The sequence below is a fragment of the Cupressus sempervirens genome, chromosome 8, assembly GCF_028749045.1.
Source record: "Cupressus sempervirens isolate cs-2001-9-10 chromosome 8, ASM2874904v1, whole genome shotgun sequence".
NCBI classification, from domain to species: domain Eukaryota; kingdom Viridiplantae; phylum Streptophyta; class Pinopsida; order Cupressales; family Cupressaceae; genus Cupressus; species Cupressus sempervirens.
In genome coordinates, this window is record NC_143125.1 from 388,941,981 (window position 1) to 388,967,549 (window position 25,569).

Here is a 25,569-nt window from a genome sequence, read left to right on the forward strand (position 1 = left end):
GGTTAGTGCCTCATATCGAGTTGGTGCTTAGAGGGAGTTGATGCTTCTAGTGAGTTGGAGTTCATGTTTGTAAGATTGGTGTCTTATGTGGATTGTTGCCTACATTTTGTGAGAAGTTAATAAAAGTAATTTTTTGCTGTGTTCTTTTTTTTTCCCTTGGGGAATTTCCATGTAATTTCTGTGTTCTTGCATGTGTTGTGTGCTTGATGCTTCCATGTAATACTGATTCTCTGCCCCTCTCAATATTAGCGTGTGCTCTGCGATTGGTATCAGAGCACAGTTTCTTTAGGAAGAGCCTTACAAGTTTGAAGGTAGATCTTGTGAAGCGCATAATCGCTGGTAATGAAGGACATGTGTTTTCCACTAAGAAGGTTCCTTTATTTCATGGAACAACTAATGGTTTTTGTAGCATAATAATGGAGACGTATTTAAGTGCACTTGGATTTGATATCTAGCAATCATTGATTGAAGGGTACACAGCTTTGGCAACTACTCCAACTGATGCTGGTGGTAAAATGGCTAGTGAAAGTCACACCAAGGTCAAGAATGCCACTCTTTGCAGGCTGTTTTAATCTGAATTTGTAAAAGTAACACATTGTAAATTTACAAAGTACATGTGGGAAAAATTGAAAAATATTCTTAGAGAAGATGAAAAAGTTAAGAAGGCAAAGCTTCAAACTTACAGAGCACAGTGTGACAGCCTCAAAATGGAAGACGAAGAAACTAGTGCTCAATATCTTCTTTGTGCAGATGAGTTATCCAACACTACCAAAGGCCTAGGTGAAAAGATTCAAGAATGAAAAGCTGTTGAAAAAGTTCCAAGGTCACTTCACTCGTAATTTGATGCAAAGGTTTCGGAAAGAGAAGAGATGCAAGACCTTATCAATCTAACTAGAGATGTGTTGTACAGTTTTTTAACTGCATATGGGATGAGAACCGATGGTCAAATATCCATAAGGGAGGATGCATTCAATGTTTCATAAAAAGAAAAAAAATGAAGAAGCATGATTCAAGATGATGAATAATCTCCCTTCATGACAAGAATGAAGAAAGGTTTGGGAAAGTACAACGGGAAGCTACTCTTTGAGTGTTTCATTTATTGCTTATGCAAAGAAAGAAGACAGGCAGAGTGAAGAAAAACCAAAGTACAAAAATTAAGGTTTTCAAGATATGAAGAGGAATTTCTCAAAATCTAATTTTTTTCTTCTTCTGAGGATTACATCAGCTCATCAAAGATAGTGATGGAGGTTCTTGTAGTGAAAGAGAAGAAATAATATTCATGGGTGAAAAGAAAACAGTAATCGGAAGGAAGATTCATGAAATAAGACCAATGAAGATTGAGTAGATTTGAAGAAGAGCTTTTCTTTGCCAATGATAAGATTGAAAATCTAAAAGGATAAATTCTAATTTGAAGTTGCAGCCTCAAAATCACGAGGAATCATCAGACAAAATATCAGAAGCCTTTGATGAAGTTGAAAAGAAGACTATAGATTGGAAAATTTAGATTGGAGAAGCTAAGGAAATTGAAGAACTGAGAAAAATTAGAGGCTGAAATTATTTGATCGAGGAGGCAATTAGATAAAGCTGTAGTACAAGCAAATATAAATTTGAAGAGTGAAAGAGCTCTGAAAGTTTGAATTAAATCATTGATGCACAAAAGCCAACTTTTGACAAAAGTGGTCTTGGATTTGTAAAAGGCCAAAGTTGGAAAGCACCTAGAATGTTCAAGATTTCAAATGAGGAAAAACAAACAAACTATGTGGAAGTCTTAAAAATAGTGGAAATAATAAAAAAAGATCGCCAAGTGACAAGTACATTTTCTAGGGTCAGAAATGAAGGCTTCAAAAAACCTCTTACATCCAACAAAGCACAAATAACCAAGTTTAATAGCTCCTTTTATGGTTATTATTTGTAGCTTGCAAGTGATTTCCATTAACGGATGCTTTGTTGGATACACACTTGTATTTATAGACATGTTAATTCAATTCGGTCAAATGAATCTTGTAATGTCAACATAATTAATTAATGAATCTGGGAAACTATAATGGTAAGAATTATTAATATTTCAATATTGCTAAGAATCTTTGAGGCTAAAGCTAATCATTTAATTGTGCGATTTGGAGTTATTGTGGGAAAGATATGCATGTTTTATATTTAATTATTATTGGACTTCTCATCATCTGTTTAGAAGAAAAATAAAGAGGATCAATTACCTAATGAAGCTAGTGATTGTTGGACAAGACAAGATAAGATAAGATAAAATTATTAATGTCCACGAAAAAGCAAAATGGTTTATGGGACTGAGCATACAAACAGAAGAACCGGCCAAACAAAGGCACCAAACGGTGACTGAAAAGGAAACAAAGCAATAAGGAGAAGAAAGAAAGAGAAGGCAAGGATTAAGGGTCCTTCATTGTCACAAAGAAATCCGTAATAGAGAGGTACATCCGTGGACAATCCATAGTCTTCGGAGGCTGTGAAGAACCCCTATAGGACTGTTGTTGCTTGTAGAGATTGGTACAATGTTTGACTGATCTGGAATGTGAAGTAGTGGAAGGCCTTTTCAAACCCCATGGAGGAGACAAGGGAGAGAAAAAGGTAGTAATGTGCTGATTAGAAGTCCATCTCTAATGAAAAGACTGCAGGGTATTCTCTTGAAGAGAGGTGGCCTCCTGAAGATAAAGTGCCAAACACCGCTGATCAATATAACTGAAGAACATCGAGAGAGAAGAACAGTCTCTGAAAAGGCAATAAAATCTGCCTCTAATCTCATAGTAAAGAGGACAACAAAATATGAAGTGAATCTCAGTCTCAACCTCCATCAGAGTGCATAACTGGCATAATCGATCAGCCTGATGGATATGGTGGTCAGGAAGAGCCCTGAGACGATGAGAACCAACCCTAAAAGAGCCCAAAGAGAACCGTAATGCATGATTCCAACGCCGGTAAAGATAGGCAGGGCGAACAACAATACCATCTTGAATAACAAGAAAATGCTCAGCATAGAAGTCCATCTTAGGTCGCAAACCACCCGGGGGATGACACCAAGTAGTGGTAATGTACTGTCTATAGATATCCTGTCTGACATGCTAATTCAACTCCTGATGAGAGGGAAGAAGACGAGCCAGGGCATCCAGCGAAAACTGATGAGGAAGACGATCAATCTCAATCCTGATTGAACCCAACAGAGAGGTGGCCTGAGCGTACCAACATCTAGATCTAGCAGAAGTGTCAGATCTCATAATCTCCATCGAAGAACAATATGACAGATAAGAGTATCTATGCTGGTCAGCACATGTCTCCATAAAACCACGAAGCCGATGAAGAAACCAAATCAAGTAAAAAATGATGGCAAGTTTGAGAGGATGAGCAGCAAACTCTGCTAAAACAATGCTGTGAGGGGTGAATCTGTGACACCTAATGATACGATGCAACAACAACGTTTGAACCCGCTCAATAGAAGCCCAATCAGAAGCAATAAGAGAAGGTCCCCAAACCACAGAACTATAGAGGACTGTCGGACGAACCAAGGAGTCAAAAAGGGACAACTTGGATGAAATATCTTGAAAACGATGCTTGAAGCATTGTCTCTCCAACAAAGCCAGGGAGCCCATACCCTTACTGACTCTGGACTAAATAGCAGGTCTCAAACTGAAACGTGATCCTGAGAACTTCACACCAAGATACATGTAAGAGGGAGTGATCTCAACCTCTTTCCCCTGGAAGAAGAAATGAAGATGAGAGGTCTTTAAACAGTTAAAGACCATAAGCCGTGTCTTAGACAAGTTGACCACAAGCTGTCGCTAAGTACAGAAAGAAGCGAGACCATCAAGGAGTCTCTGTAAGCTATCAGGAGAAGAGGCCAAGAGAATCACATCATTAGCAAAGAGGAGAATAGAGATCAAGACTTGATGTAAATAACACCCATCTTCTGGTTGAGAGGATTTCATAAGGAAATCCTCCAACTCATCAATATACAAGCCAAATAATGTAGGAGAAAGAGGACAACCCTGTTTTATGCCAATGGTACTCTGAATCGGATCAAAAAAGCCCTCCAGAGTCTTGAGCCTACCAGTAACCTTCTCATAAAGTCTCAAAATAGCAGTCTGTAACATATTTGAAATCCCAATCTCCTGAAGCCGTTGAAATAAAGCCAACCTAGGAACATAATCAATAGCCTTACTGAAGTCCACAAAACAACAATAGACCTTTTGAGAGCGGTGTCTAGCCTCCTCAATGATAGCCCGCAGCGTGAAAACATGATCCATAGTCTGGTAGTTTGCCCGAAAGCCAGCCTGAGCTCTCGCCCTACATCCCCGTCTATCAAGCTCACTGGATAACATGGTGTTCAGAGCAGTGGCATAAAGTTTGGCAAAAGTATGACCAATCATAATAGTTCTGTAATTTCCCGGATTAGAAGCAGGCCCAGACTTGTGAATAGGGTAAACAACATGTCTAGACTAGGAATCAGGAAACCCAGTGCAAACCACTCTATTAAAGAGTGTAGGAAGGTAAGATCCAAGAACTGAAGCACCAAGTTTGAAAAGTTCTGCTTGGAAACCCTCTTCATCAGTTGCTCTACTGCATCTCAAAGATCTGATGGCCTCCATAATGCTAGAATAGGTGAACAAATGGCAGTGGGAAGGTGGAGTGGAGTAGAGAGGAGGCTGCCTGGGAATGTCATAAAGTGTCGTGATATGGGAGCCTAGAGAACGATAGTCGAGAGTGGAGGATGGGGGGAGCAATGAGGGAAAAGGGTACGTCAAAAGATTTGGGGATTCTGGATAAGCGTGGAGCAAAGGGTTTTGCACTGAAAAGAGGCAAAGGAATGCTTCTTATGACGAAGAAAATGCAGATAAGAGACGCACAGATGGGTAAAGGCAGGAGACTAGGCTACAAAGGCGACACAAACAGAGCGATGGAAAGCTTTGCGCTCGGCATCAAACCATTTATTCATAGGGTAGGTATTCTGACGGTTAGCTCTGAGAGAGAGAGGGGAACGGTGGGGAATAGAAAGGAGAGCAGAATCCCATATGGTAGAGGCAAGCGAATCAAACATGTCTGAGGCAGCAAGCGACTCATTACAACTAGTAGGTGACAAAAGTCGCCTAATGTGGTAAGTAAAGAGCTCACCATCACTCTCAGGGTAATGAAAGTGGGAAGGAAGGGAGACGGTACTAGTCGGGCAGAGCAAGGGTGGGGAAGGATGGGGTGAAACGCAAATAGAAATGCTAAGGAGAGCATGATCGGCTAGTGGAAGACGCGAAATGGTGAAATTGCGAATGGAAGAAATGAAAGAAGGAGAGGAAATGACATAGTTAACAACACTCGCACCACCACAGTGCGGCTAGCAGGTAAAGAGGTCTGATCCAGGAAGGAAGGATAACCCATTCAGGATCAACAACCCAGAAGACTCACAAAGTTGGAGGAGGTGGCGACCATAAACAGAGAATGGCCCAAGAACATCCTCTGAAGTGCGTTGCAGGCCCATAGTAGTCGGATCTAACTTAGAAATGTAGTTCGAATCAGAGCCACTATCATGTAAAGGGATCTGACGATCCTTGGTACGAGCATTGAAATCACCCAAAATAACAATATCTCCTAAAGCCTCAAATTGTGAAATACTCTCCTGAAGGTCAAAATAGGGATCTCCATCCTCCGGGTCATGAATAGCATAGGGAGAAGAGGTCGGAGGAAAATAACAAATAGCAATAAAAATATCTCTCTGTCTATATTTCTGTCGAGCAATCCGGACCCACATAAATCTAGCAAAGGCATCAGAGTGAACTATCGACGTAACCTTGAAGATATCATCTCGAACCAAACAAGCAACACCCCCATACAAGAATAAATATAATTGTGGTGACTATAGTTGGAAACGAAATATTGTATTGTTGGTGGAAGCTATAACAAGGTGGATTCTTAGCAGCCAAAGTGATTTGAGAAAAACATATCCATTAGATATATTTTCCTAGTGAGCCCACCCATTTCTAGAAGGCGAAAACTTCGTTGTGGAGTCGTTTTGAAGAAACATAGAGCCAAATAAATTCAAGTATATTATTGCTGTTAGAAGTCAATTTATCTCCTTTTGCATGGAAGAATATTTGGTGGTGTAAGTTCTGAAATTAGTCTTTCCTCGACGAAGTTAGACTCAATGGTACATTAGACAAAAGTTGGAACTACACCCCCTTTTTGGCCTCAAGTAGGTTCGGTTGATAAATTCAACCGTTGCCTTCCTACACATTGTCTATATGTCATGATATAGTTGTATGTTTTGGGTGCAATGCATAGGCAAGTATTTGTGCTTGATTGTATGTAGTAAGGGTTTCATTGGTTTTGGTTTACTCAGGAGTTTGAGTAATTTATGTTGTTCCTGTTTTGTGCTTGGCATGAAAGCCTAGTCATTGGGTTTTATATGAATTTATAACAAGAATTCTCTTGGTAATTTGATTCAAGCAATCTTTGTGCAATTACAGATGAAACAACTTTCTAGTAAGCAATTAACAATGCTGACACTATCTGTTGAAGATAAATTTGTCGAATGCATTTGAGGTGAATGCTGGAGGTGTACTGTAATCTGGATTCCAATATCATCAAGTCCGGTTCAGTGAGGTCAGTATTTAGATTATTGTTGCTATGTTTTTAAATGCAAATCTTCAAATGCCACTCATTAATGTAGAATTTGAATATTAGTGTTAAATTCTATGTTCCCCCGAGTTTCCGGTACGGGGATAGCAGGACGAGTTTTCGAGATGGCAAATTTTTTGGCGATTTTGTGGATTGGGTTGGGGGGGACGATAAACGGGGACGACTATACATATATAGGGAAATTTTAAAATATACACTGAAATTCACAAGTATACATGTCATTCATATGAAACTAAGCAGAAAGCATGTCATTTGAACACTATAGAACCATAACATACAACATTTGAATGCTATCTAGGAAATAATATCCAATTTCAGTACTCAATTGTCAAAATGCATATCATATCAGTGAATAGTATCATAATGATAAATATGATAAATCTGAAAATCTAATTCTAAATATGCCTAAAGCTATACGCCCAAAGGCTAGAGGGCTGCCATAAAGTATTAAGTATCAATGTATCATAATCATGTTGACGTTCAACATAAAAAACATAACATAGAAAAATGAAGCAGACTGCTGCTCCTATTTTGCCTCTGCTGGATTTGGAGGGGTGGGGCCCACCTTGGCGACCTAGTAAGGAGCCTTAAAATTATTTTTTAGTATTCACTTTTTAATAATTTTGCATTAAAAAAATTAAAATTAGAATTGAAAAAATTAATTAATTTAAAAAAAAAATTGGGGACGGCTGGCCATACTCGATATGGTTGGGGGATGTCTAGGTGTCCCCTTTCCGTACTGGGGATGGCCGTTTTTTTTCCCAGCTGTCCCCAAGTTTTGGGGACGTACCCTAGTAATTTGCCCCTTTTGGGAACGGCTGGGGGACGTCCCATAATAGTCCTCCCGTCTTCGTTTTTGAAACTCCTGGTTTTAGGCCGGGTACGTATCCCTGGGGAACATAGGTTAAATTTAAAGGTGCATAGCTATTTCAGATTTTGCATAGTTTACTTACTTTTATGAAATCATTATATACTGAATTGAACCCTTGCAAGCAAATATACATTGATAAGTAGGAGATATTTACCATGGCAAATCAAATTTTTATATTACTATGATGATTCAGCTGTGTAGTTTTTTGAGTCAAACTCATGGACCCAAGTTTTATGAGTAGTGGTTCACACGGATATATATGTCATGAGAATGAATGAAACACTTAGCACTCATTGGATCTAGGTGATGCTCATAGAGGTTAAGAAGTGGGCTATTGCAGGAATCACCCATCTCGATACTACTCCAACTCAAGTGCGCTCAACGACGAAGTTTCTTCCATGGTTAAACTCACTTTCTTGCAACTGCATTTGCAAAACCTTCACCAAGTGTTGTGTCTTATGAAACATTCATTAGAAAGCCCATTAAGCTCATCAATTGATAAGTAGGAGATAGTTTCCGCAACAATGAAATTTTGATATTGCTATCTTGATTTGACTATGTAGTTTTTTGAGTCAAACTCATTGAACCTTGTTTAACGAGTAATGTTTCACACGTTCTATTTCTCATGAGAATGAATGGAATACTTAGCAATCATTTGATCTAGGTAATGCTCAAGAGGTAAAGCACTGAGCTTTCCTGGAGAGTCACCCATCCCAGTATTACTCTTGCTCGAGCGTGCTTAACTATAAAGTTTCTTCCATGATTAGATCCACTCTGCTTGCAACCTATCTAAAAACCTTCATGTGTTGTGGCTTATGAAACATTCATTAGAGAGCCCCTTAAGCTCATCAATTGATAAGTAGGAAATATTTCCCACATATTGTCAAATTGTGATATTGCTATCAAGATTTGGATTCAATTGTGTAGTTTTGAGTCAAACTCATTGACCCATGTTTCATGATTAGTGGTTCACACGAACCCATCTCGCATGAAAATGAATGAAACATTTAGCACTCGTTGGATCTAGTGGTGCTCACAGATGTGATGCACCAAGACTTCCCAGGAGGTCACCCATCCTAGTACTATTCTAGATTGAGCGCACTTAACAACGGAGTTTCTTCAATGGTTAAACCCACTTTACTTGCAACCACGTTAGCAAAACCTTCAACAAGTATTTTACTTGATGAACCATTCACTAGAAATCCCCATAAGCTTATCAATCAATAAGTAGGAGATATATTTCACAACAAGTCAAATTGTGATATTGCTATCATGATTCAGTTGTGTAGTTTTTTGAGTCAAACTCACCCATGTTTCATGAGCAGTGGTTCACACGAACCCATCTCTTTTGAGAATGAATGGAACACTTAGCACTCATTGGATCTAAGTAATGCTTAGAGAGGTGAAGGATTAGTACTCTTTGGGAGGTCACCCATCCCAGTACTACTCTAGCTTAAGCTTGCTTAACTACAAAGTTTCCTCCATGGTCAACCCCACTTTGCTTGCAATCCCATTTGCAAAAGCTTCACAAAGTGTTGTGCCTTATAAAACATTCATTAGAAAGCTCCTTAAGTTCATCAATATCACAATTTGACTTGTAGTGGAAAATATCTCTGACTTTGATGAGCTTAAGGGGGTGTCTAATGAATGGTTCATAAGGCACAACACTTGGTGAAGATTTTGCAAATGGAGTTGCAAGCAGAGCGGGTTTAACCATTAGGAAGCTTAGTAGTTAAGTGTGTTCGAGCTGGGGTAGTATTGGGATGGGCGACCTCCCCTGAAGTCTCAATCCTTCACCTTTGTGAGCATCACCTAGATCCAATGAGTGCTAAATGTTCCATTTATTCTCATGAGAGATGGGTTTGTGTGAACCACTATTGATGAAACATGGGTCAATGAGTTTGACTCAAAAAGCTATAGAGTTGAATCCTAATAGCAATATCACAATTATACATTACCAACTTTAGAAGTATGTAAATTGTTTGAGAAAATGTTAGAATAATGAATCATTTGAAACTTCAATCAAGGAGTCTCAATATAGGCAAGATTAATGTAGGGGATCTTACAGTAGTGTAGAGCCAAGATCCTTCCAGCCTTTGTGTCTATTTCATTTTGATGCAATCTAGTGATAGGAGTTAAGATATTATTAGATAAGTCCAAGGAAAACTTGACAACCCCTTGAAGTGCTAGAAGAGGAAAGAACATTGAGTTTGATTGGTGTTCAACAAAGGCCATCTTAAAGTAGTATGTGACATGTTATAGGTATGCAAGATGGAAATGGTAGTAATCCACCATGAGATGAAGAATGAGAAGCTCAAGAAATCATGCTAGATATACATACAAACTAGGAAGAGATGGCTAATGTATTACAACTTATTGTAGCCATTAAACAAATGAGTGCAACTTGAGGGAGAGATCATTGTCATCATAGTGATTGTGGGAGCACAGTTGGCTCTTCACAGGGTGATAGAGCTCGTACATGCACTTTTGATAGGCCTTTGTTGCCTACTTTGGTTGTGGTGATGACGACAAGCAAGCTTGGAATTTGATGGCAGTAATGGCTGTTTTTAAACTTTTGGAATGTATTTGATATCACACTTTATACTAATAAACTATAAAAATTTATGATAGACAGTATAGTATTTTAGTTTATAATATAAATACATGTTATTAATTTATTAATATATTTTAAAATGTTAGATATGGATGTTTTAAAATTTTAAAATATTTTAATATGAATTTTCAAAGTTTATATATTAGTAATAATTATTAATCAACATTTTATAGTTGCATTAAGTATGTATGTTTCTATTTTTGCATATATTAAAAATTTATGATTAGATGTAATCTTATATTTAGAAGCTTATATCAACTAATTTGAATCTTTTCAGTTATATAATATATTATTAATTTATAATTTTTTTGTACACAAATAATTGTTTTAATATACTTTATTATATTATAATTAATTTAATATCTTTTAAATTTAAGATAATATAATATAAATTATTCATCAGTAGAAAAATGATGGACAGTAATTTTCTAAAATGTAAAATGGCAGGCATTAAAATAACCAAACTGTCATACAAAAATTATATGACAGGTGAGTCGACCATCAAATTCCAGGCCTGATGACAAGTGAATAATGCTATAATGGAGACGACATTTCGTGATACTGTAATGAGTTTGTATGATGAATGGTGCCTAGTACTGGAACATGTCAGGTCAGATTTAAATTTCATACAGTATATGGGGCAGTGAAGGGAAAGTTTGAGAACTAGACAAGATATAAAGTCTATAACTCAGAACAAGGACCTAAAGCATGGTACAAACAAGTTGCCATTTCCTACATATGTTGGCAGGTATAAGACGATTGCATGAGGTTGGATACATAAGCTGGGTACTCGCTTGGCACACAAGCCCATTGTGGAGACAAACGCAAATAAAATTTCTACTATGCAGTTAGACGAATCAGTCTACGATTGGTTGCATCATGGACTAGTGACTTAGGACCATGGATTGATTAGTTCATATGAGGAGTTCAATAATAAGTTAGTTGCTCCTTTTGATATTAATAGCATAGAAGTACACCACAGGGAGTTGGTGCAACTGAATATCTCATGAATAAGCCATCCATCATAAGAAGGTTGGCCAGATGGTTACTTCTCATGAATAGGTCAACTATTTGAGTTAATGCTTGAAAAAGCTTGTGTTCCCAAGTCTGCTGATCCTGGTAGCCCAGTAGTAACTATTGTCATAAATGGACTTAAAGTCATCATGAATGCATTAGTTGATCGAGGAGCAACCATCGATGCCATGACTAAGGATATTATGTTACAAGTTGACATAGCGAACATAAGAGCTACCCCAACTACCCTGTAGCTTGCAGATAGTTCTGCTGTGAAGCCTGATGACACTTTAGATTCTTTGGAATATTTGGCTGACTTTGTTGTCCCATCTCCAAAACCAACTTTGGTGGGGTATCCAATTATCTTAGGGATACCTTGGCTAGCTACAACACATGCCTTTATAAACTGCAGGTCTGCAAGTATGGCCATCTTAGATGGACTTTCCGCTAAGAAAGTTGCACCAGACTCTCCTACACAACCCCAACTAGAGGAAGATCAAGCTTTGTGGCCTAAGGTAGGAGATGAGGAAGTTGAAACAAATCCAGTAACACAATTGATGATGTTGGAAAGAGGACCATTTCTTGCTGCCCAAGATGAGGATGATGTCCTAACTGCTATTATTGAAAACAACTATAGAATGATCCCACAAATCTGTGATGAAGAGCCATGTCCTATTACACAATATTACCCACATGCACTTCTCCACACTATCCTGCAACCACAAATTATCTATACACTTTATTACCTCATGAACTACAATTAGCGACTTTGAATGAAGTTGCCATGGTAGAACTCATTACTCAGATTGAAGTTGCCCCTGGGAGAAATTTAAACATCAACAAAAAGATGATTGAGTCTCGAGAAGCATCTATATGCTGCAATTATTGAAATATCTTTAACAATCCTTTGCATGGGACTAAAATGATATGAAAGGCCCAAGTTGTGTACCCACAAGATCTATATTAGCAATGATTTCAAGCCAGTTAGGCAACTGCAAAGAAGAATATACCCTGCCTTAGGAGATACAGTGAAAGTAGAATTGCAAAAGTATACTGAATGCTTGGCTTATTTATCTGATCTTTGACAGTTAGTGGGTGTCACCACTAGTATAGTTCAAAGAAAGGGGGGAAGTGGAGAGTGTGTAGATTATAGAGAGCTCAATGCTGCAACCAAAAAAGATCATTTCGCATTGCTATTCATTGTCCAAATCCCTAGATAACCTAGCAGAGAATAAGTATTTTTCATTCTTGGATGGTTTTAGTGATTATAACGAAGTTAGGATTGCCCTAGAGGATCAAAATAAGACATCCTTTATTTGTCCACGGGAAACCTTTGCATATTCTATGCTTCCATTTGGGTTGTGCAATGATCCTACAACTTTTCAAAGCGCTGTTATTAGTATATTCTTAGACATATTCTTTGAATGCATGGAAATCTATATGGATGATTTCATTGCTTATAGTTCTACATTTCAGGAAGCCCATGATATCTTAGAAGGATGTCTAAAGTTTCCTTAGATTTACAGGGTATTATAGGAGGTTCTCAAGGATTTCAGTCTGATTGCAACACCTCTGTCTAATCTGCTCAAAAAGGAGGTTGACTTTTCATGGACACGAGATTTTGATAATGCATTTAAGGATCTTAAATCAGCCCTTATACAAGCCACTATTTTAAGAGGTCCTAATTGGGCATTGCAAGTTCGCATATATACAAATGCTTTTAATTATACAGTACGGGCAGTGTTAGGACAAAAAGAAGGGTTAGTGGAAGATGCAATCTAGTATGTCAGCAATAATCTAGGAGGGGACTAGTTTAACTAGATTGTGACAGATAAAAGATGTCGGCATTAAGAATTCAGGTACTCCATCATGGGATATATGATATTCATCCATACTGATCATGCAACAATCAAATATCTCATGAATAAGCCATCCATCACAGGAAGAGTAGATATGTTAATTCCATAACTCTGACATATCATACTGGTCTGAGTACAGATTGTATGGATTTGTTCTTGTATGAAATAGAGGCCTATATATAATTGTAATTATCCTAGTGGTGATCGGTGTCTCCTAGAGGCATTACTGTTAAAGGTTAATCTTTATCATTTTAGTTAGTTTGTTCACTAACTAATGTCCTCTCCAATAGCCACCAATTTCAAGGAATCAATTAGAGGCTGACCTAGGGAGGGACATGTCCCTTCTGGGACATGCCCCTTGGTTGCCATATTTATGCAGGTTATTATTGTGGATAAAGGACACACAAAATTCATATGGTCTGCTCCTTTAGCAATACTGACCTATCCAAATTATTGCAGAGATAAAACATTTCCAGAATAGTATTTATACAATTGGTAACACTTCATACAAGTCTGATACATAGAAGATCATCTTCAGCAAGTAGATAAAAGGCATTGAAAAGTTTGGTTGTTCAAAATTTGCAGAAACTTTACAAGATAGATGGTTACTTCTTATGGAATAGTTTGATCTAACTATAGCGGATAAACCTGGTAAGGCTAATGTAGTAGTAGATTTTCTCTCAAAGACTTAAAGTGCAAGATGATCGTGCAACCATAGAGGATAGTTTTGCAGATGAGCATTTAATCTCTATTTCTGCTTATAATCCCTGGTATGTAGATATAGCCAACTACCTTGCTGATTGTAAGACTCCTCCACATTTCTTACCTAAGGAAATAGTCTCAACTTTTCATGGATAGAAAATTGTATGTTTTACACAAGGCCATACGAAATTACGAGGAAATGTATAAGAGGATGAGGCAATTGATATACTCCATGTGTGAATGATGAACCTTGTGGAGGGCATTTTGCAGCTAAGAGGACAACAATGAATACTTTGAACACATGATACTATTGGCCAACTTTGCACAAAGATACAGCCAAAAACACTATAAAGTGTGATAGATACCAAAGGATGGGAAGGCCCACAAAGTTAGATGAGGTGCCCATATTTTCTCTGCTTGTGGTAATACCATTTGATAAGTGGGGGCTTGATTTTGTCAGACCAATTGAGCCTTCCTCCAATGGGAAATCGTACATCTTAGTCTGTACTGACTATGCAGTCAAATGGGTGGAAGCTAAGCCAATAAAGCATGCCATAGATAATAAGGTTGCTGAATTCCTCTATGAGGAATTATTTACAAGGAATGTTGTTTCTAGAGAAATTGTTACTATGGGGCCCAATTCACTTCAACTTTGATTACAACACTAGTAAATGAAATTAACATAAGGCACAAGAAATCCCTGTCTTATAATCATTAGGCTAATGGTAAGGTAAAAATCACCAACAGAGAAATAGAGACAATCCTCACTAAAAAGTGGCTATTCATAAGAAATATTGGGCTAATTGGGGGCTACAAGAAGCAATTGGGGATCATCGGACAACAGGGAAAACAACCACTGGTTTCACTCCATTTGAGTTAGTCTATGGCAAAACAACAGTTATGCCCATTGCATTTGAGCACAAAACTTTGCAGACAACCCTTGCTTGGACATCAATCTTTCGACAACACAACAAGAACTGATCCAGTAGCTTAATGCCTTGGATGGATATTGCAAATCTGCCCTGCAACACACAAAGATCATACAAAAACAAAGAAAGTAATGACATGATAAATTGATAAAGGATAAGAAATTTCATCTAGGTGATTGGGCTCTTCTGTTTGATTCTTTGTTCTAGAATATTCCAGGTAAGTTCTAGACACCGTGGTCAAGACCACATGAAATCAGTGAAGTCTTTGACAATGGAGCAGTTTCAGTTAGCTAGAGTTGATCTAGTGAAATTCATATTACTTGATAAGTAGGAGGTATTTTCCACAGCAACTCAAATTGTGATATTGTCATATTACTTGTCAATGGGCACAGAGTGAAGTTGTACCACAAACCAACAAGAAAAGTGGAGTCGCTTTTTGTCACGTCAGCCATTCATCACCGACTTTTGTTACTCACTACAATCAATGCATCACCATTTGGCAGTGTTATTTAAACTTCATATGAGTGGAAGATAAGTACATGATTTGAACTCATTAATTTTACTTTTAGTTCATTACTTATTTCAGTTTTTATAAATTTGTTCATATCGCATGACTACTATTACGCGTCATTATCTGTAATAGTGGGATCTATTTCCTTTTTAATGTCCGGGCTGGGGGGGGAGGTGGGGGGTTGTATGCTTGTCATGTTAAGTCATTATTTTGTGAAGTTGAGTCATCATTAGGACATATTGCAAAGAACTGGAAAGTGATGTGACATTATTATTAAATGTGATCTCCAATAGTAGTCATTTTTCGGTCACCTTTTCTAAATATGCGTACGACATTCATTTGAATTTGCAATTTGCTAATTAAGTTGTAGAGTTAAGAGCATAAAGACATTGCAGATAGTTGAAGGTGCTTAGGGTTTCTGAACAAATATTTACTTAGTAAGGGTTTGTAAGCAGAAACAAGAGCTTAAAAGGGTCTTTGAGACATAAAGCTATTAAAAAGAGATAGCAGACATGGGAAGAGCGTTGATTAGATATGAACCCATTATGCATGATGGGCTTCTCTAAGACCCCAGGTGCAGTCAAATATTTCAGAACTATGGGTAGCCCTGAATTCTCTCCACAACAATATAGCCACAATAAACGGTTTGAGGGCTAAGCTCTCAGAGGAAATAATAGCAGAGGTAATAAGGTGGCCCACTACAGGAGAGAAATACTCTTAGAGCATGGATACTTGGTATGCAAGGGCTTTGTTCTCTCTACAGATAGAGCCACTGCTAGAAGTGCACAAGAAGCAGGGCACCAAATGATTGTCATTGCCTGTGGATCACATAGATATTGCAACCTACATCATCAGGTACCTCACCTGCAAAGGGCGATAGTCATACCTCCATTCTGTCCATTTCAAGTTGGTCAGCCATTGGAATGCAAACAAACCCATTTACTAGCCTTGTGTCCTTTACAACTTACTCCATAGTGCCTTAGAAGTTAAAAAAGGTACGCCAAATTTAGTTTCCCACCATTGTTGAATAAAACTCATTATAGAGAGGGCTCTTAGAGAAATATCACCCATGTCATGAGAAGAATTTAAAGGTTAAAAGGTTATAACGAGAGGATGTAGGGCCTAGGGGAAACAAGTTACATCGTAGGGTTACAACATCTGAGTGTACTCTTTCAAGATCCAGTAACAGTTTTCTCCATCTCAGGGTCAACCTGAAGAAGACTGCTGAAAACGCTGAAGAAAACCCTACAGCTTCTACCCCTGCAACTGAGCGAACCTTGAAGGCCATACTCCTAGGGCATCTCTTGAGAACCCTCAGTTTACTCCTACACAATCTCAAGAAGAAAATTCTTGCCAAGTGCCTAGAAGGACCAAGTTGTCTAGCCAGAAGACAAAGGCAAGGGGAAGGCTGTAGAAATAGAACAATCAGAAAAAGAAGCACCAATTAAAGCCACCCCTCTAACCAAGAAAAGGAAGATTGCTGTAGATGAATCTCCTGTAGCCACGCCCTCTGCAACCAAATCCTCTTAAAATGAAATCCAAGAAACAGAGTTCTTCTAGGGTTGCAGATGAAACAATTGCTAGATGCAGTCATAGGTTGAAGAGAATGGTTCAACAACCAGCTCTTGATCTTGAAGCTCTTGCAGCTGCCATAGAGTCCTCTGAGTCTATAGAGGTGGAGGAACTGAATGTACAAACAAAAGAAGAAATGCTAGGGCAGCAGCAAGAGGATGTAGTGATGCAGGAAAGTCCTCCATGTGATGAAAATTTAAGTGATGATAGAAATGTTTATGATAATTTCAGTGTTGATAAAAATGTTTCTGTGGGTTGCCACCAAGTGTTCAAATTGATACTCCACCATGTGAATCCCTTTGTGGTCTGAAAATTGAGGAACACATTGTTTAATAAGAACCAGTAGTTGAAGAAGATATTGTTCGAGAAGAGGAGGTTGTTGAAGAACAACAACCTGATCAGACACATAATGCGGGTGGTTTGGATTGGTTGGCCACCATAGCTTAGCAGTTTGGTAAGGAAAATATAGAGTGAGCCATTATAGTATGGACAAGATTTTATGAGCCGCATGGGCTTACCCGTATGTTGAGGACCAAGGCCTTGACACACTGCCGAGTTTATCCACAACCCTTGCTGCAGGAATTAACCTGCATAGGGATATGCTAATACAAAGAGCATCGTGGGAATTGGAGAAAGTATAGGTAAAGAATAATAGACAATCAACAACTGGAGTTATATAGGAAGGAGGAAGAAATCTTAGAGATCAAGGGTAAGATTACTAAGATCACAGAGATAATTCCTGAACTTAATGAGTTTTAGGTCCCCAACAAGGGTTTATAACCTTAATCTTAAAGAGCAAATTTGTAATCTTAGATTGGCTAGAATAGTTCAGGGCCAGAATCCTTTCATGGAAATTTCTCAGGAGTTTGTTGATATGTTCCAAAACTCTCCTGCAACAATTAAAAACCTGTTGTGTGAACTTTATATGCCTAACTACGTTGTTCCTCATGATGGTGATTAGAATCCCCATGTCCATATTGGAGACATTCAAATTAGGGCATTAATGTCATGGATACAAAATTAGACTAGTCAAGAAACACGAGCCAGACCTTACCTGCAGGAAGAATTAGATGCTCCACTATTGAGGGCACTAAATATGAACATAGACAAGAAGGAACATGAGTCATTGGGTCTATGATACACAAGTAGAATAGCTTACCGGATAACTTGAAGAAGGGAGAGCTCCATTCTCCCAGAATTACGTCCTTGCAGCAAGGCGAGCGCCATGGTAGATCATGTTAGGTCGAGTTAGAGAGAAACATTGGTTGCCTGTTAAGTTTCAGCCGCCACTTGTCCTGTGTCCATTACTCAGCATGGTCGAGGTTGCAAATGACTATAAGAGGGAGGAAGAAGTGCAAAGATGGGAGAAGGTGGGAGAGAACAGAGGACACTACTGGAGCCTGGCCAAAGGAGGCGCTGGTTAATCATGCACTTCTGACTTTAGAATGGATGGCAAGATAAGGAATTTCTCTATTGCTGGAGGACCAACAAGAGTTTAAGTGAGGGGGGGAATGATGGGCCAAACTTAGGGCCATGCTCTCATTTGTTATTATGTCACATTTTAAGACTTTGTTGCTATTTATGGTGTCTCATGCTGGTCACCAAGAACTCTTTTTATGCTTTAGGTTTGAATTTCTAACTATGCTAATACTTTATGATGATTTTAAAGTCTATCTATTTTAATGATATACTTTGTATAAAGAATTAGAATCACCTTTGTGATGTTCCTTGTGAATGGATGAAGTGTCCAAGCAACTCATTATCCTGCAACCTTATGGTGTGAGCATGATTAATTAGGACTGATTTAATGAATGGATAAATGTGGAATAAATGAGCTGTATATTTTGTACTCCTAACCTCTCTTCACAGGAATATGTCAGCAAGGAAGGAGCAGATCAGCAGGTTATGACAAGTATGCATCAGCCTCAAGATCAATTCAAGCAAGCATAAAGGAATGAGCAAAGGTTGAGGTGCAATTCCAATTGGGCCACTTGGCTTCTTTGGTGACTGTGGCTGTGTTGTCTTCTTTGGCAGAAGATCTAGCCACTGAAACCTCCTATGCTTTCTCCCGTGGCTGTGCATGGAAGACTTATGCTTTCTTGTTGAGTAAAATTGTTCTTGTAGCCAAGTAACTCATTATCCTGCAAGCATGTGGTGTGTGTATGATTGATTAGGACTGATATAATGAATTGATAAATCTGGAATAAATGTGCTGTATATCTTTTACTGCTAATCACTTTTTGCAGGAATGTGTCAGCAAGGAAGGAGCGGATCAACAGGTTATAACAAGCATGCATCAGCCTCAAGACCAATTCAAGCTACCATAAAGGAAGGAGCATAGGTTGAGGTGCAGTACCAATTGAGCTGTTTGGCTTCTTTGGTGACTGTGGTTATGTTGTCTACTGAAACCTGCTATATTTTCTCCTGTTGCTGTGCATGGCAAACTTATGCTTTCTTGTTGAGTAAAATTGTCATGCACTCTTCAATGTAAACATTTGTCACTATTTATTAGGAAGGAGTGGTCAACAGTTGTGAAGATAGGTTTTATAGTTGCATGTGTATATAAGTAGTTGTATTCCTCTACAGGTTAGCAAGTAGAGAAGAGAGGCAGTTATACTGTAATGCTGTTATATTCTGTTTTCAGCAATATAGATTGATTTCAGTTCCAATATGTGATTGATTCCTTTATTATGAATAAAAGAGCGAAGTTAATGTCAAGTTTATAGATTGTTAAGTAACTTGGCTTCACTCACCAAAGGGGCCCCACTTGGTGAGTGAACCTTAGCATTTTCCCTTCTTTCGTAGTTTGTATTTGGATCCTTGCCTGTTCTTGCAGCCACTTGGAAACAAAACCAGTGACTTTTCCTGCAGCTCAGGCTGGCAGAATAGTCACTGCCTGCAAATCTGGATTTGTTATCTTCTGCACTTTGTTCATGCTTTGATAATTACGAATTTGATAAATTCCAGTATTTACCTTTTGCAAGTTTGTTTTCAAGTTGTAGATATATGGCTCCAAAATGAACTTAGCGCATCTACTATGTTGCTTTTATTCATGTTTCTGTCCCTAGTCTGACAAATGCACCTTAAATTAGGCAAATAATTGCTTAGTGGATGTCCAATTCTTAGGGATGGTAAGTATTGCTAGTTATTAGTCTATTATTGAGGGCAACACTTGTAAATAACCATGCACTCCAAGATAAAGATACCTTGAGCAAGGAAAATACATTACTTTGAGGCAGTTTCTGAGGATGAGGAAGAGTGGAATAAGGATGACGATAATGAGGAGAGTAATCAACAACCCTTAGTGGATAGAAATGAAAATAGGACTGATCAGCCTAAAGCCACCATCACACATTGTCAGGAGTACCTTGGTACCCTCCCTTTTGATTAAAGGGAGTACTTAAGGGGCAGCTAGTAGTCTGCTTGGTCGACATTTACAAATTCGTCAGTGCTCAATTAGTTGTAGAATGCTGATTATAGGTTGAGAAATTCTCAGGTTTTACTGTGATAGTTGCAAGTGGTGGAATCTTGAATGCGCTACAAGAGTTCCTCAACTTAGAATTCAGTAGGGGGTTTACACTTTCACTGATAATTTCTACGTGATCAAGTTAGAACAATTTGATGTGTTTTAGGGCATGTGGTTTAGGGCATGTATTGGCTTCAATTTGTTGGTAGGCACACATTGGATCATCACATGATGCAGTCGGAGTTCTCAGAGGAAGTGAAGGAGATAGTGTATTCATTAGATGGCAAGCCTAGATTAGTGTCACTACACAATATGGAAGCTAAGTTCACAGGTACATTTTTATGTCAATATGAATACTTTGCTTCACATTTGATTGAGAAACTGGTAAATAAGAGTATAAATCAGCAGGAAGCAATTTTCTAGGTTTTTGATAGTTTGTTGTTTGAAGTAGATGTTGATGTGATATATGATAAACCACTCTTCAAGTTGGATGATGATGTATGTCTTGATTTAGTTAACTTAAGTGAGATGTTGGATTCAGATGAGCTGTTCAAGTTTGAGTTATTGCCAACAGATGACAGGAAATGCATTCCTGAAGATGTTAAAAACCAGATTACTAATGGTGACAACATTTGTTGCAGAAGGTTTGCTAACTGTCTTCTATTTGATAATAGCCTTTCCGACTTAGTTTTGATAGAATAGAGCATCAAAAGTATGATGGATATGAGTCCAATAGAAGTGAACACTAGTGTTTCGAAAAAGGAGGTGGTACTTATCAACTTGATTGCATTGTGAGGAGTGCGCATCATTTCTCTTTCAGCCTGCAAGTTGTTGAGTTGAATATGTTTATGATGACAAATAAGAAGTTACTGAATGATTGCTATAAATTGGATTATATTTTATCATGATATGAGATATACTGTCCTTTGGAAAGATGATTCAGAGCTTGCAGGATTTTCAGTTTGCATTTTCTTGATGGCTATAATAATCAGTTACAGAGATGTAGAACTCAGAATGAGTTGAAGACTTCAGGTGGTGGGAGTGATAGTTCTCCAAATTGGCCTTGGTATCCAGCAATCTTATTGATGAATGAGTTGCATTTGAGCAGATTGTTTTGCAGTGTGGCAAGCTTTGATTCTAAGTTAAGTTGTTCCACAATATGCAATGAAGCTGTTGGCAGATTTATTGGGGATCTTGGTATAGGTATGCAGATTCATGATTGCTTGAGGACAGGCAATCTCTAAGGAGGAAGGACTGTAATATCCCCTTTAAGGGATATTATAAATCAATTAAATAATTTATAATTTAAGTTGTCTAAATATAGTGACAACAAAATTTAATCATATAATAGAGCAATTAAAATGACTTTATTGTCGATCAGAATCATAAAATAAAGGTCACTTTCTTTCAAATAAAAAGGACAAGGAAATGGAGTACAAAAAGACAAGCTGATAGAATACCGACAGTTTTCCATAGAATGGTATAAAAGTACAAGGAGAGGATTATTTATAACATTTTGAGATGTTATTGAATCTGTATTGAAATTGCTTGATGGTTTTGGCTTTAGCTGAGATTTTTGGATAGAAAAACCTTTACAAATTTGATTGAAGAGCTAGATGGAACCTGGTTCTTCTTGGGAGTGAATTTGTGACAGGTTCATGCTTGTGCAAATTTGTGGTCTCTGCTGGAGACAAAATTGCAGTAAGAAAAGATCTGTAGGATTGAGGTTTTTGATGACTAAATTTTATTGGAGAGATAAGGTCAGTATTTTCAGATCATTATATTTTCTGCAAAAGATAATGGGGCTGAGGATTATATCTATCAAGTGAACTATATTAATAATATTATATTGGCTATTTATGCATCTGGGAAAATATAATGATGAAAGAGGTATTTTTATTTCATTACTGTTATAATCTTCAAGGCTAAAGCCAGTCATTAATTGTGCAATTTGAAGTTATCACAGGAGTGATATTGGGAGTGTTTTATATTTAATAACTATGGGACTTCTTGCCATCTGTTTAGAAGTAAAATAAAGAGGATTGAATTGTCTAATGGAGCTAGTGTTTGCTGGATGCAAATAAATGGCAATTACAATATAAGCTGATGAATAATATTTTTCAAGTGAACTATATCAATAATATTGTATTGGCAATTTATGCATCTGGGCAAATATAGCGTTAATAATCTCAGGCTAAAGCCTATCATTTCATTGTGTGATTTGGAGTTATTGCTGGAGTGGTATTTGGAATGTTTAATATTTAAAAATTATGTGACTTCTTGTCATCTTTTTAGAAGCAAAATAAAGAGTATCGAATTACCTAAGAGGGCTAGTGTTTGCTGGATGGGAATAAATACTATTGCGATCACTAAAGGTTGAAACAAAATATTATATTGTTGGTGGATGTTATAGCAAGGTAGATTCTTAGCCGCCAAAGTTATTTGAGAAAAACATGTCCTCTGGAAAAAATTGTCTAGTAAAAGTTAATACTCTTAATATTAATGCAGGAAGGAGCTCACCCATATTCAGAAGGCTGAAACTTTGTTGTGGAACTAAATAAATACAGGTATATTACCATAAGGAGTCCTTTTATATCCTTTGGCACAAAAGACATTTTTTCGGGTGCTGGCGCGAGTTGTTCTTAACTCGTATTCCTTCCTCTATATAGTTGGACTTTTTGATTCATAGGACAGATTTTGGAACAATACCCCCTATTTTGGCGTGAAGTAGCATCGGTTGATAAACTCATTCATTGCCTTCCTGCATATTGTCTATATGTCATGATATTGTTGTATGTCCTGGGTGCAATACATAGGTAGGTAACTCTCCCTGACAGTATTGAGTAAAGGTTGCACTGGTTCTGGTTTGCTCAGGAGTTGGAGTAATCTGTGCTGTTACTGTTTTTTGCTAGGTATGGGAGCTTGGTCATTGGGTTTTTACAAGTTGGTGACAAGACTTCTCTTGGTAATTCAACTTAAAGCAATCTCTGTGCAAATACGGGTGAAAGAGCTTCCTAGTGAGCAACGAACAATGATGATACTATCTGTTGAAATTAAACCAGTCTATAAGGATAACCTCTAGAAGGTTAGTATTAGGGTTAAGATCTGGATAAATTAAATCATTATAAACTGAGTTTAACCCCTGCAAGTTATCAAACTTTACCAACTACAGAGGTATGCAAATTGTTTGACAAAATGTCAGGTACTGAATCATTGTAAAGTTCAGTCAAGGAGTCTCAATTTAGGCATGATTCGTTTAGGGGATCTTACAAATCTATCATGGCTACCTATGTTGATAGAAGATATTTCTAGGTTGTTAAGTTTTATAATGAGTTCTTGAAGCTTTATTTGGTTGTTTTCTGGTGGATCTTGTTCAATATCCTTATCCTTTCCGGGCCCATGCTGGTGTATGCTGTGGTTGGATGGAAGTCATATTCCAACCGTTGTCCTTCAGCGCTCAATTGATAGAGGTGCTACCAAAAAGCATGGACCTGACCTTTTCTAGTCCATAATAATAATTCTCCTTGCTCTCCAGTAAAGCCATTATGGGCAAGCAAGAAGTAACCATTGTTCAAGCAAGTGAGAAACCTTGGGTTAATATCTGTTTTGGTTTGAGGGTTTTTGCACCAATTGTGTTTCTACTTTTATTATTATAAATTAGATAAATCCATAGGAAACATGTTTTGTGTCTGGTTCATTTAGATTGCATTACACATGTTAATCATTTGCTTGTGTTTATACAAGTCCTTGTACAGATCCGTGTGAGAGTTTCATATATATATGTGACATACAGATCTATAAAATATGATAATATTGTGCTTGTTATACAAATACTTCTTCCAGGCAATAGCCTATAACACAATGGTAACTTGTGAGTCTCTCATCTGGGAGGTTATGGGTTCAAGTCTACTCGAGCTTAACACATGAAAATAATATTTATAATTTAACAAATAATAATAACTAATCTAAGCTTTGGCCCATTACCTATAAGAAAAGAACAAAACAAATAACTTCTTTCGATAAAGTTCAAAATTTGGTTGTGCTATTTCTTCCTGGGATGATTTTTCCTCCTGCTTGTAGTGCAATTTTTTATTTCCATTTCCATGTATTTTCTTCTTTCAGGGATAACTGATAGGGTTGTTTTGATAATATTTTGAGCATAAAGTATGTTTATTATTAATTTCATTTATAAAACTATATTTTGAATTTGATTTGTTGCGGGCCATATATTTTATAAAGATGTGATCATTAATTATTAATTATATTCGTGTGAAGGAATTGTTCAGTTTATAAGTAGGTTCAATCTAGAGTGACAAAATATCTGTTTCTCTTGTCTTTCTAATAATCACTTCGTACTTTGATACCTCTGAATTCGGTTTGTTATAAAGCCATTCATTATGCAGGATTTGGATGATTACTTTTTGGAATAATTCTGAATGTATCTCTTTTTATCGTTGTGATGTGCATGGTAATACAATGTAAATATGATGGATAAAAGGCAGTTAGATCATTGGCATGCAAAGCATGATGTATAGTGATCTGACTGCTCAATTATATTGCTTCTATAATTTGTTGCAGGGTTGTGAGTCAAACTGAATATCCATCTTTGGTCGACTTACGTGGGCTCTTACTGGATCTTGTTGCACAGCTTTTAGGTGCCCTATCACGGATAAGGTTAATTGTGTTTTTTTACGTTATTTTGCATTCTGGCTTCTTCATATCAGTTAAAGGTTTTCGCTCAACATAACTGTCACCATTATATGAAACATATGAACTTCGGGGTTGAGTTTGATATTTCTATTTCACGTTCTGGTACTTCTCTTCAAGCGATTTATTTTTTAAATGTATTCATAGTGTGAACAAGTGCTGATATGAAATATCCCCCTATTGTTTAACAATTAGAAGTCTGAGCTGGAATAGGGGTCCTGAAGTTCTTGCTGACATTATGTAATCCAATGCATTGTTGTAATTTTACTGTGTACTGCTGCGTGAACTCGAGTTCTGCAAGAATAGTCCTAACACACACAAACTTGTATATATTCGACTAAGTATTAAAAATAGATTTACCAGTATGCAAAACAAATCAGAACATACACACAGCCACAAATTCTCAGACTTTATTCAATTTGGTCATAGATAACACAAAACTTTAAGTAGCCGATTATAATAATGAGTCTCAATGAGCTCAGGATTGGCAACAATGAAAAGATAGTTTGAATGTCATAGCAGCACCTGGATTAAATTTCTGTGGCTGTCCCGACATGCAAGACTGGAAGTGGTTAAGGTGAGGTTCTCTGGTATTAATGACTGATGATTACAGGTGTTGGCCTCTATTAGTTCCAGCTCCCTTCAAACTTGCTCCAACAACTCACTGTGCTTAACG

General features: G+C 37.5%; 1 protein-coding gene across 1 annotated transcript in view; it reads left to right on the plus strand.

Annotated features, from left to right (window-relative positions):
• LOC149542921 (ARM repeat superfamily protein) overlaps positions 1–25,569 on the plus strand; it is a 232,740-nt gene that overhangs the window by 82,850 nt on the left and 124,321 nt on the right. The window contains exon 6 of the mRNA XM_089797837.1: positions 24,765–24,860. Coding sequence (XP_089653963.1) covers positions 24,765–24,860 — 96 coding nt within the window. The remainder of the gene's footprint in view (positions 1–24,764; positions 24,861–25,569) is intronic.